This window comes from Cricetulus griseus (genome assembly GCF_003668045.3).
Source record: "Cricetulus griseus strain 17A/GY chromosome 1 unlocalized genomic scaffold, alternate assembly CriGri-PICRH-1.0 chr1_0, whole genome shotgun sequence".
Lineage (NCBI taxonomy): Eukaryota > Metazoa > Chordata > Mammalia > Rodentia > Cricetidae > Cricetulus > Cricetulus griseus.
The window spans coordinates 273,717,376-273,734,822 of NW_023276806.1; the positions used below are offsets into that span (position 1 = coordinate 273,717,376).

Here is a 17,447-nt window from a genome sequence, read left to right on the forward strand (position 1 = left end):
GCTACACAAAAGTAACTGATGCCTGGGTTAGCATGATAGAGTGGATGGATATAAAGAGACCACACTGGGAAAAGGGTGTGGGAAGCCTCCCCCAGAAAGTGACATTTGGGCAGTGGTCTTACTTAGCAAGATTTATTTCCATGAAGATCTGGGGCAGATGATTTTAGGGATCACAAAAGTCTCACAGTGGAGCCAGGTGCGAGAGTGCATATTTGTACTCCCATACTCAGGAGGTGGAAGTGGAACCAAAAGTCCAAGGTCAGCCTGGGCTATAGAACAAGTTTCAGGCCAACCTGAGATACCTAGTAAGATCCTATCTCAAGGGCCTGCAGGAAGACAACTTAGCAGGTAAAGGGACCTGCCACCAAACTTGATGACCTGAGTTGAATCCCTGGAACCTACCTAGTGGAAGGAGAGAACTGATTCCCACAAGTTGTCCTCTGACCTCCACAAGCATGCTGTGGCAGGAATGCTCCCCCAGGTGAATAATTTTTATAAATTAAAAAGAAAACAAGTAAGAATCCATGGTAGAGAAGGTTCAATGTGCTCACAGAATAGAAAAGTCAATCAGGCTGAACAGAAGGAAAGAGATGAGAAGAGAGAGTTGGGGCTGAGAAAGCAGATGAGGAGGTGAGGTGTGCTGGACACTGAGGGGTGAGATAAGATGCCGAAGAAGAGAGCAGACAGAGCTACCCTGGGCTCTGCCACTGCTTCAAGAGCATAAGGCACTGTCCTGAATGAGGCAAGCCGCTCCTTGTGGAGATAGAATCCTAAGAGTTCACAATTCAGTGAAATTAGCGAGACAAACAATTTCAAAACAGAGACTCAGTGAATTTCCTGTGTCATCAAAACTTTCACGACATGAGATAGATCTTTTCTTTTCTTTTTTCGAGACAGGGTTTCTCTGTGTTGCTTTGTAGACCAGACTGGCCTCGAACTCACAGAGACCCACCGGCCTCTGCCTCCTGAGTGCTAGGATTTAAGGCTTGCACAACCACTGCCCGGTAAGATAGATCTTTTCTTAAAGGTGAAATTAGAAAACACGCTAACCATCAGTGGAAGGGTAGCCTCCTGTGGGAGGTGATATCTGAGCCTAATGATGATGGATGAGTTATATTTATAGGTGCAGGAAAAGCAGAGGAAGGGGTAAGAACCTGGACAGAGGTTTGGATACTGGGGAGCCCGTGACATGTTTATGCAAGAGTAGAGAACAGCTTGATTGTAGGAAGTAGGTAAACAGATGAGATTTCTGGAATGAGTCTTAGAACGACATTAAGTGGTGGGAGGGAGGGGTTAAACCACTTGGTGGTTAAGGATGTCTTAGAATGCCGTCTACACTGACAGTCGGTGCTTCCTCTCATCCTCCTTTTGGAGCTGCAGTGTTCTGTTGTGTGGCTGTATCTTGGCTTGGAGAACAGTGACCTAATGATGGACAGTTAGGTTGTTTCCAGCTGCTTGCTATTCCAACCAGTAGCCTGTATGCTTATCATTTGTACGTCTGTAAGTCTCTCTGTACATAGATTCCAATAAGATTGTTGGTTCCAAGAATAAAATGTATCTGTAATTTTTAGCATCACTTCCAGAGTCCTTTCATAAGAGTAATAGTTTCATTGTTGCTAATATATATGATCAGTAGATTTTCCCAAAACTGTTATGTGGAAAATTCTATTTTCATTTTTTATATCATGAACTTCCACTGTAGGGGACACTGTAACCACGCCTGCTAGGGGCTAGCTTCAGGTATGCCTGACCATGCCTTCCAGGGTGTGGTCAGGGTGCTGTGGGGAAGGTTTAAGAGTGAGGGGTGCATACGTGGAGGCCCCTTCTTCCTTTTCATCATTTGCTTGCTGTACTTACCCTGTGCCCTGCCGGCTGACTAAGTTGCTCTGTAAGTAAGGTATCTTCCTAATAAATACCCTTATATTTTTACCTGACTCCGCATTGGTAATTCTCACATTACTTTCATATTTTAAATTTTTTCTTCTTTTAAATATATATTTTTTAATTATATGTGCATGTAAATTTGGGTACGAATGGAGGGCAGAAAAGGGTGTTGGATCCCCTGGAGCTGGAATAGTTAACAGTGGTTATTTACCACTTGACATGGATGCTGGGATCCATCTTCAGTCTGCTGCAAGAGTAACATGCAGTCTTAACTGATGAGCCATCTCTCCAGCCCCTAAATATTTCATATATTATTCTGTATTAACTTTTGGCCAAAACAAAACAAGACCTATATGCTATATGTAGTAAAAGGTTCTAACTTTAAGTATATAGAATTAAAATAAAGGACGATCCAGGCATGTGGCCCACACTTTTAATTCCAGCACTCGGGTGACAGAGGCAGGTAGATCTTTGAGTTTGAGTCCAACCTGTTTTTAGTGACTTCCAGGCCATCCTGGCTACATAATGAGACCTTGTCTCAAATAAATAAACAAATAAACCATGCATCCCCCATAGAAACATTTAACTTGGGTTGTTTGCTATGGAGAAGTAGTAATAAAATGAACTAATTTTCTTACAGTGTCAGACATAATGAGAGTACACCTGACATGGTAAACACTTACTACCTTTTTGGTGCTTTCTAGATAAGATGAAGTAGCAATTGGAACATGCTACAAAAATTTGGGAAGAAATGAACATCTGTATCACAGTCGTAGCTTTGGAATTGATAGTGTCTGTTTTCTCAGCATCTCTCAGTTTCGTAAATTTTTTAAAATTGTGTGTTTATGTGTGGGTTCCTATGCAGAAACGTAGTGCCCATGGAGGTCAGAAGAGCATCAGGTCCCTGGAGCCAGGATCCTGGGAGAGGTGGGGGAGGGGTGTGAGCTTCCTGACCTGAATGCTTAGAACCAAACTTGGCTCCTCTGAAAACGCAGTAGGGACTCTTAACCTCTGAGCCAGCTCATCAGTGTCATTTTCGATAGGAGTTACTCTTTGATTTCCAGAATGAGATATCAGTGTGGTTTGAATATTGACAACTGTCTTCTCCACTGTTGCAACCAAATAATAACTAAAACAAAGGATTGTTTAATATTCTGACTCAAAGTTTGTCAGTTTCCTTCTCAGAAAATGTCTGGAGCCATCTCTGCTACTCAATCTTTGATGTTATTTATTTAGTTTGGTGTGGTTTGTTGTAGTTGTTTTGGAGCAGGGTCTGGTGTAGCTCAGGCTGACTTCCAATTCACTGTGTAGTCTAGGATGACTTTGAACTTCTGATTCTGCTACCTCCACCTCCCAAGTATTGGGATTACAGGTAAATTCCGCCATGCCTGACAACTTTCCTATTTTCCCCGGGATCTGATGGCCATATGCTCCTCCTTGCAGGTGGTATTGTGAAGGCAAGGAGCTTGAAAATTCTCCAGACATTCACATTGTGCAGGCAGGAAACCTGCACTCTCTGACCATCGCTGAAGCCTTTGAAGAGGACACAGGACGGTACTCATGCTTTGCTTCCAACATCTATGGGACAGACTCAACTTCTGCTGAGATTTACATAGAAGGTAAAGCTACATACTTCTGGAACATGGCATACACTATCAAAATATAATTATGTGTAATTAAATAAACATTTGCTGAGGGCCTATCTACCTATCTAGACACTGAGGACAATGGCATGGATCGAGTAGACGAAAGTGTTTAGATGGGCTGACGAATTTACATTATAATGGGAGAAACTGCAGACGATAAATCACAGCATCACAGAGAAATAGGAAATGAATAGTGTGTGTGTGTGTGTGTGTGTGTGTGTTGTAATTTTTTGATTAGGTGACTTAATGTCACTAACGAGGGAGACCTGGAGGAAGTAAGTGGTGGTCACAAGAGAGTTGAGGGAAAAATCACTGGAGGCAGAGAATTCAGCAGCAAATGCAGTAGCCCAGAGGTGAGAGAACATCACCGGTCTTGAGGTAGAAATGAGCCAGTGTGTTAGGTCAGCTAGATGCTTCCTACTAAATATAAAAGCCTGGGCCCGGCGTTGGTGGTGCACGCCTTTAATCCCAGCACTCGGGAGGCAGAGTCAGGTGGATCTTTGTGAGTTCGAGGCCAGCCTGGTCTACAGAGTGAGTTCCAGGACAGCCTCCAAAGCCACAGAGAAACCCTGTCTCAAACAAAAACAAAAACAAAAAAGCCTGGAACCTGAGTTTGATCACTGGTATCCACAGTAGAAGGACAGAACACACACACACACACACACACACACACACACACACACACACACACACACACAAATAATGGCAATAATAATAATAAAAAAACAACTTAAATAAAATAGGAAGAATTGAACTAATGTGGCCAGAGTAGAGCAAGCAAGGACAAAAGTAATAGGAAAGAGGCTTGAAGTTCAAGGTGAGGCTGAGGTGGAGGGAGACAGTGAGCGGATTCTCAGTCCTTATCAGTCACTGCAGGGCTTTGCTTGTGAGTAACAAAGAAAATTCTGGAAGGCCCTGAACAGGGATAGAAGTCTGGCGACCACTTGAGAGCTTTGGGCTGTCGTTTGTAAGAGTATCAAGCAGGGGTGATTTAGAGGAGAAAACCATTTGTAGACCTCAGCTATCCATTAAGCTTTTGTTCCTGTTTGCTTCACCCTCTGAGTTTTATCTGGAGGACCATTGTCCAATACTTTTTCTTGCCTATATAATACCTCAGGTACGCTTTGCCTTGAGCACTTACATACCATATGATATGGATCAAACATTCATTTGCCAACAAGATTGCAAGGCCCAGATGGTCTCATTGCTCTTCATCTCTGATAATTTACACAGAACCAAGCACATAATGAATATTCGACAGACATTTAGCCAATAAATCATCCATAGTAATGTGTTCCATGTTTTTAGCCTCAAGTTTTTGGAGTACAATAAACACCCCCCCAGGTTTAGCTCTACTGTATATTCCTGGAATTTCCTATCTTGAGAAATAAATCTAGGATCTGGCAGGAGAACTGAGATTGGACTACTGTTTGTTTTTCCACTCTGGCATCTGGGCATCTAACACTCCCACACCCAAGATGGAGGATGACTTGTTAATACGAGGGCAGGACGGAAGAGCTCCCGCCTACACCTGCAATGTTTGGAATCCAGAATAATCCCCCCTTTCACCCACTCTGTTTGGATTTATGAGCACCAGGGATGCCTGCAAAGACGGCCCTGATAGTCCAAAGATCTTAGCAGGTGTTTCGAACACTGGAATGCAGAACTTGGCTCTTTTCATTGGAACTGTGTCATTCACTGGGCACACGTCCTTGATTGACTCCTTTGGCTTCTTAGGGTCTATTCCCCCCTTTGCCAGAATGACAGATTGGATGTTCATGTGGGGAGCCACTGGGTTCCTTCCTTCAAATGCCTAGGAATTTGTTTAATAAATTATTAATATTAAAAATCCCATCTCTTGTTTTCATTTCTCTAGGAGTTTCTTCCTCTGACTCAGAAGGGGACCCTAATAAAGAAGAGATGAATCGGTAATGCTAACAGCCTAGACATCCTCAGACCCCAAGGGAACCCCTAATTAATGTCTAGAACTTGAAGGAGGTGGTTCCATAATAGATCCTAGTATCATAAGAAACCATATATATGTACCTACATATACATGGGCAGATTTGGGGAAGACTCAGTTTGGTTTTGCTTAAATCCTGCCCAGCAGATTAATTTAAATCTCCCTGGTATTAAAAAAAAATGAGATGTCATTTATGAAATATTATCATGCTTTTATTTACAGGATTAAAAATATAACCCAATAACTTTTAAAATATGTTTTTTAAATAGTACTTATAAAGCTAAGTGCGGTGGAACACACCTGTGTTCACAGCACTTGGGAGACTGAGACAGGAGGATTGCCATGAGTTTTAGATAATATAAATGTCTTGGCAACTCAGCTTTTTTGATGAACAGTGGTACCGAATAAAGGGTTTTTTTGTTTGTTTGTTTTTTGTTTTTTGTCTTTTTTTATTTTTATTTTTATTGCTTTTTTGGTTTTTTGAGACAGGGTTTCTCTGTAGCTTTGGAGCCTATCCTGGTACTCACTCTGTAGACCAGGCTGGACTCGAACTCACAGAGATCCACCTGCCTCTGCCTCCCAAGTGCTAGGATTAAAGGTGTGTGCCACCACCACCCTGCCCTCTATAAAGTTTTATCCATCTAGTTATTACTTTTTTACAGCCTTTATTGAACCCTAACTATGGCCCAGGTTCTGCACTAGATTCAGTGGACACCAAGAAAAATCACAGGCTTCCTGCAAATTCCAGATTTAAGGACTAGTAGAGGGACATGTACAGGAAGTATGGCAAGAAATGACAAAAGTAAGAAGGTGCTATGGAATACGACCATGTGTGGTCTGTGCAGGACTCGGATGGATACGCCAGTGGTCAAGGAAGGAGAAAGAGATCAAGAAAGGCTTCACAGAGCTGTGGGCACAGAGGGAAAGCTCCAGAAGGGAAGAAATCACATCTTATTCCTTAGGCGTTCTGTGTCTACCCTTGCAATAACTCACTGTTAGCTCTTGTATGCATATGAACATTAGTAAGTAAAGGGTTTCTCTTTCACCCCTCACCCCTTTCCACCATCGTTCGCAAGGCCTTTGTCCCATTCCTCTTCCTTGTGTCTGTCTACCATCGCCTCTTTAAAGGCCTTCCTCTCTGCCCCAGGCTCGCTCTCTCTTCTAGACTTTGAAGAGGTACCAATTGTTCTCAAACTGAGCATTCTGGTCTCATCCTGTTCCTGGCTTAGAAAAGATTATCTGAAGACCGGTGGTGGGGTATGGCCTATGCCTTTATTCCTAGCTCTCAGTAAGCAGAGGCAGGTGGATCTCTGTTGAGTTTGAGGCTAGCCTGATCTACAGAGCAAGTTCTAGGACAGTTGGAGCTACACAGAGAAACCCAGTCTTAGAAAGAAAGAAAAAAATAAATAAAAAGATTATCTATAGGAAAAAAAAAAAACTAACTGTGACTTAAACGACACAGATATTTACTTCTCATTTACATACAGATCAGGAGTTGTCTGGCAAATGGGCTTCTCAGTCTACTAGGTGCCAGCATGGGACATCATAGGTCCCTGGTGGTCAGATCGAGCTTTCTGCTCACCTCATGCTAATACACGGCCCCATCTCCTCAGTATTAAAGGAAGGCATGAAGGACACGCCAACCCTCCTTTTGAGTCATCTCTCTTAAGCTGTACATGTCACTCTCCCTCATGGCCCATGTCCAGAAAGTCATCACAGAGACACACCTAGCCACAGGGGAGGTTAGGAAATACTCTTTATATGGAGTAGCCCTGTGAAAAGCTAAGTGACTCTCCTATTGTAGAGGGAGACATGCTATGGAGACAACGATAGGCCATGTAATTTCACTTCTTAGAATATGTGCTGCCAGTCTGAGGAAAATTCATTCTGTGTCTTTTTGTCCCACCCAGTTTTATGGAGATCCCACAGGCATCTCCACTGAGCATGGGGAAAGCAAGGACAAGCTAAGTATCTGAGGGGTGTTATCTCTTTAACCCTTCTAAAGGACTCACGGGCTATAAATGGTTGTTTACCCATTTTAGAGATGAAGAAACTGAGAGGCAACATCCAGACCAAAGAAAGGGTAGCCTACTGTGAGTGGTCATGTGTCCCAAGGGTCATAGGTGAAAGACCGATGGTCAAGATCTTGAGGGCCCTTTAAGCCCAGCACTTCCTGTTTCTCAGTGCTCTTTTGGAGGATCAGAATCTTCTACCCAAAGGGCTGCCTTTCCCTCTGCCTTAAGCTCTCTCTCATGCCAGATTCTCTGGCCAGATCCTCAGACCTCTATCTTCCTCACAGAACTAATTTTCCTTCTGCATCCCTCTCAAGAGTACTTCTCAGTTCAAATCTCTTTAAGTAAAGTTGTATAAATTTGAAGAGCTTGTCGACTTCAGGATATTTCTACTGTATGCCAGGGCAAAATCCCAGAAGTAAAGATTTATAAAGCCTAGCCTCTTTTTTTTTTTCCTTGCTCAAAATGGAAAGAGGAGGAGCTGGGGTATGAAGCTCAGTTGGTGGAACACTTGCCAAGTGAGCAGAAAGCCCTGGACTTGATCCCACATAAGACAGGTACAGTGGCTCACACCAATATCTGAGCACTCAGAAGGCAAAAGGATCAGAGGTTCAAAGTCCCCCTCAGCTACATAGCCAGTTCAACGCCAGTAGAAAGAGCGAGAGCCAAATTTAGTGGTTCAGACTTTTAATCTCAGCACTTGAGAGAAGCAGAGGCAATTGGATCACTGTAGCTTCAAGGCTAGCCTTGCCTACAGGGTGAAACCTTGTCTCAAAAAAGAAACAGAAAAAATAAAGAGAGGAGGGGGGAAGAAGGGAAAGAAGAAAAGAAAAAAAGAAATGAGAAATCCAATAGAGATAGTGGCAGCAAAATAGAGCTTTAAAAATTATCTCCAGCCTGTGCTGTGCCCATCACTTGTGAATCTCAGGTCATTGTTGATACCTCTGACTCACTGGCTGTACCCCAACCAAGAATCCAAGGCTAAGAATGTCGTATTCATGTGTGTATTGCCCAACAGAATGTGTAGCAATGAAACATTGGTGAATACTTAAAGAACACTGTCAAAGACTAGCTATTTCCAACAGCAAGCAATGCTGACATTACTGGTTTTGCTGACTTCCACAAGCAGTTATAATTTTGTTTTATAATCTGTATTTTAATAATTCCTCAGAATCCAGAAGCCAAATGAGTTGTCATCTCCTCCCACTACCTCTGCAGCCATTCCTCCAGTAGCCCAAGGCCAGCCCCAAGTGTCCACTATCCAGCAGGTAGGCAAATCTAAGCTGAACAAGTGACCCTGACTGCCTTGCATGGTGTGGCAAGGTCATGCTCCTCTGTTGTAATCTATTGTTAAGATAATTGATTTGTCCTTCTACTGCATGAAATTGCTTCCGATGGCTTTGGGAACCTAGTCTCCTCCTTGGGAAAACATAATAGGATAAGAGCCACTGGACAGTTAGTCTCTGGCACTACTGTTTTATAAAAAGTGATGATATTTTGTGAACCAATGGGTGTACATCTTAACTTTATTTCATAGAACTTGGAATAATTCTACTTCCAAGGCAAGCAGTAATTCTTTTTTTTTTCAAAAAATAGTAATGACTCACATCTTTCAAGTTGATGACAATGTTTATTATAAAACACTCAATGTATATTAAGTAAAAACTTTAATCATAGCTGAAGAGATGGCTCAGTGGTTAGGAGGGAGTATTGCCCTTGAAGAGTACCCAAATTCAGTTCCCAGTACCTACTTTGCTCAGCTCACAACCAACCATAATTCCAGTTCCTGGGGATCCAGCTGCCTCTTCTGGGATCCATGGGCACCTGAAGGTATATGCACAAATGGAGATACATACCTATACATATAATTAAAACTAAAATAAGATCTTAAAAAAAAACATCAACTTTATTCAAGCTTGTATCTCTACAACCCTATCCTCAGATGAATATCCTGTCAATAATAATAATTGCTAGGAGAGACTTCCAGGCATTTTCTACTCATACATAAAAATATTCATGGATGCATGTACTTTAAAACATGAAATTATACTTTCTAAATGTATTTGCTGCATGTCAATGATAATCTGAATAAATATATTTTGATATATTGATCTACAACTTAAAAAAAATATTGAGGATTACTTATCTAACCTCTTCAGTATTGTGGGGGGTCAACTTTGAGTCCAAATCCATTGGTCTTTAAACAGTGATTTGTGTAGCCCCAGGACTTGATGAGCCCTCTTCAGATTAGGCCTAGTTACCTGGACCCATATGGGGTGGGGGAAGTGTAATTTTACAGCCATCCTGACCTGGGAAGAAATGCAATAGGTTCAATCTACAATCTCAAGCCTGTGATTCGTGAATTTAGAAAACACTGGTCTTTTGATTTGAGATTAATTTTATATAACAAAGTCTGTAGATTTGTTATCTCAGTCTATCCCTGCAGCCACCTTGGTGACAATGAATGTATTGTTGGTTCCCTTCTTACAGTGTCAGAGTCCTACCAACTATTTGCAAGGACTGGATGGAAAGCCTATCATTGCAGCTCCAGTGTTTACTAAGGTAACCAAATAAGACTTCTTTCTGCCAGGGCTTTAAACACCAGGGGACCCAGACAAAGGACCTGAGATCCTCTGATTTTTATCTCAAGATTTGTCTTTCGGGAGTACAGTGCAGGACTAAAGGTTTCTGTGTTTTGGTAGTTTCTATGGTATCATGTCTAGTCCCAGGTTTATTTATTTTATTTAACTTTATGAGGTGGCATCTCATATATCCCAGGATGGCCCCGAACTTGCTATGTAATTTAAGATAACCTTGAACTTCTAATCCTCTTTACCTCAACCTCTTGACTGCTGTGATTACAGGTGTATACAGCTACACACAATTTATTCATTGCTAGGAATTGAACTTGAGCCTGTGTGTACTAGGCAAGCACTCTGTCAGTTAAGCTATATCCCAGTCCCCCCCCCCGCCCCCCGAGGCCCCCCCCCAAGTCTCAGATGTCTTTTCTTCTTTTTTTCTTTTTGTTTTTAACTAAAACAGTTGCCCTGGCTCCTGGAACTCACTCTGTAGACCAGGCTGGCTTCAAACTCATGTAGATCTGCCTGCCTCTGCTTCTGAATGCTGGGATCAAAGGTGTGTGCCAGCACTGCCTGGCTGCAAACTGTACTTTTTACCCCACTTCTTCCTTCCAAAACTATTCTTTCTGTTAGGAAGGGAAAAGTCTTCCTTGTCATGCAGCTAGAAAACACTCAGGCTCAACAGGTAATTGCCGGGGAAACATAACAAAAATACAAAACTGATCAAGAGCTCTTCTGCTCTTATCTGCCTGGCCAAGTCATGTCAGGCCAAATGGGAACAGGAGGTCTCATCATTGGAGGCCCAGACATCATGGGCATGTGGCCTCCCATGGGTGACCTTATTCCAAGGAGCAGGAGGGCCACTCATTGGCATCATGGGAATGCCTCCCATTTGGGGTGCAGGTCTCATGGCAGAGCAAGGAAGACCCAGGAGACTGGGAAGAGGCAGGATCACAGCCTCAGCAGGAGGAAGAGGGAATGGAGTGGAAGAGGTATCTTTCCTTGTTGAAATGTAGGCGTTGTTTGTCAGTCAGGCTCTAGGCCCGCTCTTCTATCCATTTCTGTTAGAAGTCTTTGACATTCTCTCTGCGCTTCTGACCACTTCAGTGTCTTTTTTACAGATGGAGAATCATAGGTATGACACATAGCACAGCAGTCACAATAAAACATAGGCATGTTGCTCCGAAGGCCATTTGCTCCAGGCTCATCACTGCCCCAGGTCTCAGATTTCTAATGTCATAAGGGAAATGTACTGCTCACTGCTAACCACACTGATCTTTATGGCCATTCTAAAGGTTGTTAAACAGTCACTCCTGAAAATCAGGTGACAGGATCCTGGCTACTTGTTCTTCCAGAAATGTATGCCGACTTTCAGGAGGATCTGGTTGTGGGGCTGGCTTTGGTGCTCAAGGAAACAGCTAAATGACCTTAGGGAATTTAACGTAAAGCCTGGATTAGGACAAAGAGCTGACTCTTCTGTTCCTCACTATTAGCGGACTATAGAGTCACCAAATTCTAAATCACACAGCGTTTGTATTTTGAACTTAAAAATTCAGTTAGAGATTTTCATTTACAAAGGAGAAAAACCAAGGGTGGGTCAGAGAGATTAAACGAAAAGTCAGCCAACCTCGAAGGTCTGGTTAATGGTGGAATTAGAAGTAGAAACAAAGTTTCCCTCTTCTAAGACTATGAATCTTTCTAAGTGCAGCACACACTGTTGCCCAAGACAATGAGTTCAAAGGTGAAAAAATAAGTCACACTAGAATTTTTCTTTAAAGATTTATTATGTATATGTTGTTCTTCCTCATGTATCCCTGAAGGCCAGAAGAGGGCAGCAGATCTCATAATGGATGGTTGTAAGCCACCATGTAGTTGCTGGGAATTGAACTCAGGACCTCTGGAAGAGCAGTCAGTGCTCTTAACCACTGAGCCATCTCTCCAGCCCCTTAGAAGTTTTGGTAGTATGAAGATCAAATGTGTTTTCGTGATAGTCTTCCTAGTATGAATAGCAAATTGTAAGACCAAACAGAGTTTTACTCTATAAAAAATATGGCTTGAGTCATGGATTAATTGTGGTTGATTTTGTTGTCCAAGGGTCATTGGTAATGTCTGGAAACACTGTTGATTGTCACGTGAGAGGGCTATGCTAGTGGCATTTGGAGATGTTGTTAAGAACAGTACAGCGAACAGGGTACCAGACCCTACAGAAAAGAATTATCTAGCCCCTAATCTCCAGACTGCTCAAGATGAGGAAGGGGAGTTCGGCCATTTGGATGGAATCTTCCAAAATGGCTTTCCAAAATCTATCTCTGAGTCTAGAGTGATGCCTATCTACTCATTTCCATGTTGATTAAGCACATTTTCCTTATGTGAATAAGATTATGTCTTTATGCCAAGTGATGGTGGTGCACATCTTTAATCCCAGCACTCGGGAGGCAGAGGCAGGCAGACCTCTGAGAGTTTGAGACCAGCCTGGTGTACAGATCTAGTTCCAAAATAGCTAGGGCTACACAGAGAAACCTTGTCTCAAAAAAACAAAAACAACAACAACAAAAAAAAACAACAGCAGCAAACAAAAAAACAAAAAAAGGTATCTCTGTTTTTTAGACTCACTTAATAATCTGCCTCTGGTATTTCAGCTACACTGTTGTAAAAGACTGGAAGTAGAAAAATACATCATGTTATGACTTAGTAGATGCAAGACTCTGAAGAAAAATTGTGGATAGACTGTGTCTTTGTGTGTGTGTGTGTGTGTGTGTGTGTCTGTATGTGTGTGTCTGTATGTGTGTGTCTGTGTGTATTGATGTGCCTGTTGTGTGTGTGTGTGTTGTGTGTGTTACAGTTAGTAGACCTATTTCTGTCATCTCTTATCACTGCTAAGCCATCTAGCCTTAAGAGACAGTGTAAGCCGGGTGGTGATGGCTCACACCTTTAATCCCAGCACTCAGGAGGCAGAGGCAGGTGGATCTCTGTGAGTTCGAGGCCAGCCTGGTCTACTGAGCAAGTTCCAAGACACCCTCCAAAGCTTCAAAGAAACCCTGTCTCAAAACCAAAAATAGAGAGAGAGCGTAAAAGCAACACAGAAATAAAGCATTTGTCTTGTCCTCTTGTCACAGGTAGCTAATCCACCAATACTCTGGTGGTCCCAACAGTCTCCCTTCTCCCCATCCTCAGTACCTGCCACCACTCAATTTCAAATCTCAGCTGTGCTAAGATTCCTATCACCCAGAGCGCATGACTTGCAGGTTCATCACAGGTAAAGCTGCTTGTATTTTTAGTTTTTCCCAATCACCCTGAAAGCAATGTGTAATATGCAGATAAAAGGTAAAGTCTGGTACACTGACGCATGCCTATAATCCTAACAATCAGGAGGCTGAGACAGAGAGAGGCTGTTCAAGGCCAGCATGGGCTACATAAAAAGACCTTCTCTTAAAAACTAAGTTTGAAAAGCTTTTTTTTGGTCTGTGTTCAGAGTGTAGTTCAATGGTTAGGTACTTCTCTAGTGAGCACAAAGTAAGAGGAGACAGAGAGAGACAGTCAGATAGGACCCTTTAACATTCTTTATATTTAATTTCCAAGGACAATCAAAGCATTCACTTTAACTGCTTTACTGGGGTGACTCTGAACAACTCTCTCTGATTAGATGTTCTGGTTGGCAGATACGTATTGCCTTTGACAAATAAACATGGGGAAATGAATTGATGATTAGATACAGTGAAATCTATAAAAAATACTAGCCACCTGGTGGGAAACCAGTTCTTGGAACACAGACACAAACTGTGAGGAGGTTTTCTCTGCCCTCTGAATGTAGGCTCTTGCCTCCATAAATGGGATTGTTCAGGGACATGGGGCACCAGGCTAGGCTGGGGGGTTCAGATTCCAAAGAGACTTATCAGCCGCAGTGTGCTTGCGTTACTTTCCGTCAGTGAGGGCAGGATTGAGGTCACAGTCACTGCCAGTGTCATTAGCGAATTTCTGAGTCACAGTTACCAAGGATGGTATTTCGCCACCGAGCAATGCTAGCAGGTGATTTGCATATATCTGTCCAGATTATTCTGTCTCTGTTTATCTCTTCAGGGGCTTCTGGCGGCATGGCTCTTGTGACTCACTTTCTATACAGCCCAACAAAGCATTTCTTTGCCAATTAAGGCAAGCCGTGGTTTTTCAAAAAGAGAGTTTTATTTAACTCCTTTTCCCCCTTCTTTAATGAGCTTCCTTTTATAGAAGGTTTAAGTGAAAAGGAGACTTGCCTGGACAAATGGTAAGAGTTAAGAGCAGACTATGGTGTTCAGGAGGAGTTGCACATAGAGGAGGCCTGTGGCCTTTGTTTGCTTGCTGTGCATTGAGTATGTGCTTATGAATGCTAGGTAAATCTCTGCTGCAGCAGAGCAGAGCCCCCCTTTTTGTTGTTGTTGTGTAACCAAGGCAGACCTTGAACTCTCTATATAGCCGTGGATGACTTTGAACTCTCAGTCCTCCTGCTTCTACATCCTGAATGCCAGGGTTACAAGGTATTCATTACCACACTGGTTTATGTGGGGCTGGGACTCAAACCCAGGGCTTTTGTGCCTGCTAGGTAACCTCCCTACCAACTGAGGTACATCCTTAGCCCACCTTCTATGTTTTGTTTCTTTTACTTTTTTAGATTTATTTGTTTATTGGGGTTGGGGTGGGTACAATACATGCATGAGTTTAGAGGCAACTTACAGGAGTCAGTTCTGACCCTTGACCATGTACACTCCAGGGATGGAACGTAGGTTGTCAGTCTCCATAATAAGCGCCCTTCCCTGTTGAGCCATCTCCCCATCCTTCTTATGTTTTTAAACATCCTGGGTCTGGCGCTAGACCACCCTTCCTCCTCTTGGCAGCATCAGAAACACTTCTCTCTGCTTAGGAAGAGGACAGCACTCACGCTTCTGGAGTGTGAAGGGAGGGACGTGACCAAATTAGAATCTTGCTCCTGTCACCTCCCACTCTGTGGCATCTGCCCTGGCCAGCTTTCAAGGCTGCGGCAGCCCTGGCTCTGGCTGCTTCAGCAGTAATTTGAAGAGTGTAAGGGGGCAGGGGACTTCAGAATTTGAAGAGCACTACATTATATAACAGCAGAGGCAGGAAACCCGGAAATAACTGGGCCAATGGCCAGATCCAGATTTCTGAAAATTTCAGGGTCCCTCTTCCCAATCCACCAAATTCAGAGACTTACCTTTTCCTGGGGTGCCCATGACAACCAAGGAGCAAAGGGCCTTCTGTCTAGCTTTTTTTTTTACACCCCCCCCATTTGTGTGTGTGTGTGTGTGTGTGTGTGTGTGTGTGTGTGTGTGTGTGTCACGGCCCAAGTGTGGAGATCATAGGACAACTTGTGGGAGTCAGTGTTTTCCTTCCACCATGTAGGTCCTGGGACTGAACTCAGATTCAGGCTTGGTGGCAAGCCCCTTTACCTGCTGAGCCGTTTCACCATCTCCCATTGGTCTAATCAGTTAAACTTTCTGGGCTAATTCCAGCCTAAGACACTGTACACATTCACCTGCATCAAGCCCAAAGGTGCAGAAACATAAATAAATATAAACATAAAACAATAATAAAGATAAATATAGACATAAAAAGATAAATGAAAAAATGAACCTTGAACCTCTTGTTTTTTGTTTTTGGAGAGAGGGGGTATGGTTCAAGACAGGGTTTTTCTGTAGCTTTGGAGCCTGTCCTGGAACTAACTCTGTAGACCAGACTGGCCTCAAACTCACAGAGATTCCCCCTGTCTCTGCCTCCTGAGTGCTGGGATTAAAGGTGTGCGCCACCACTGCCCAGCCACCTTGGAACTATTCTTTAAAAATATTTATATATTTTATTTTATGTATATGAGTGTTTTGTCTGCATATATGTATATGTGTTCCATGCATGCCTTGTGTCCAAGGAAGCCTGAAGAGGGCATCAGATCCCCTAGAATTGGAGTTACAGACAGTTGTGAGTCACCATGTGGATTCTGGGAATCAAACCCAGGTCCTCTACAAGAACAAGTGCTCCTAACTGATAATGTATTTTAACCAACAAGGTATCCTTGCATTGTGTCTGCCAGCCAAGATCCTCTAAGCAGGAACCCACATCTGTAGCACCTGATGAAGGGTGGGGACAAAACAAGCATGTGTTAGAATTTATCCCATGGTAAATCTATTTCTGGAAGCTTCGGGAAGAGCAGAAACAATGGGCCCAGGGCTGGAGTCCATGGACCAGCAGGTTGGTAATGAGTGAACTCAAGATGATCTGTATGATGACAAATACGGTTGATTTGTTCTTTGGACACTGTTTTACCTTGAGAGGCTGTGGACTTTTGACATGGTGACTTTAGTTCCAATCCATAATTTCTAGTAAAAATTAACTCAGCCTTCCTCAGTTGAGGACTGGTTGATTTGTTCTGTTCACCTTTAGTGAAGTGAGAGGCATGTGACCAAGTCTGCACACCTTCTCTGTGTGTGTCTTTTTCCTTATTGTAACGAACTGTTGGAGGTTTCGTCCTTCATTCAGAAGAGAGGTTTCTTTATCTTTCAGGGTTTTTGTTTGTTTGTGTGTTTTCAAGACAGGGTTTCTCTGTGTAACAGCCCTGGCTGTCCTGGAACTCTCTCTGTAGACCAGGCTGGCCAGGAACTCACAGAGATCCACCTGCTTCTGCCTACCACCACCACCTCAAAGCCTTATCTTATAATTTTGAAGTTTCAGGGACATAGCAATGCTATATGCTTAGCTCTGGTGAAGATGTTGAGAAAGATGGTAACAATGGTGGGAAAGAGAGAGGGAAGAGAATCATGCATCCATACAGGAGGCGGGATTTTAAAAGAAAAAAAGGAGGGGGCTGGAGAGATGGCTCAGTGGTTAAGAACACTAGCTGATCTTCCTGGTCTTCCAGAGGTCCTGAGTTCAATTCCTAGCAACCACATGGTGGCTCACACCATCTGTAGTGAGATCTGGTGTCCTCTTCTGGCCTGCAGGGATACATGCAGACAGAACACTATGCATAATAAATAAATAAATCTTAAATAAATAAAAAATAATTAAATAAAGGCCAGGCCATGGTGGCGCATGCCTTTAATCCCAGCACTTGGAAGGCAGAGACAGGCAGATCTCTATGAATGCGAGGCAAGCCTGGTCAACAGAGTGTTTCAGGACAGCTAGGGCTGTCTTGAAAAAACCAAAAAAAGAAAGGAAGAAAGGAAGGAAGGAAAGAAGGAAGAGGGAGGGCGGGAGAGAGGGATGGAGGAAGGAAGGAAGAAAGGAAGGAAGAGAGGAGAAGAAAAGAAAAGGAAAGGATACCCCAGCAGGTAAAGGCACTTGTCTCCAAGCCTGATGACCTACGTTTGATTCTCAGGTCCTA

The 17,447-nt window shown here is 43.0% G+C and overlaps 1 protein-coding gene across 2 annotated transcripts in view; it reads left to right on the top strand.

Moving 5' to 3' along the window:
* Mypn (myopalladin) overlaps nucleotides 1-17,447 on the top strand; it is a 72,551-nt gene that overhangs the window by 18,112 nt on the left and 36,992 nt on the right. For both annotated transcript variants that reach the window (XM_035451068.1, XM_035451069.1), the window contains exons 2-5: nucleotides 3,328-3,503; nucleotides 5,407-5,458; nucleotides 8,677-8,773; nucleotides 9,996-10,067. In XM_035451068.1, the coding sequence (XP_035306959.1) occupies nucleotides 3,328-3,503; nucleotides 5,407-5,458; nucleotides 8,677-8,773; nucleotides 9,996-10,067 (397 nt within the window). The remainder of the gene's footprint in view (nucleotides 1-3,327; nucleotides 3,504-5,406; nucleotides 5,459-8,676; nucleotides 8,774-9,995; nucleotides 10,068-17,447) is intronic.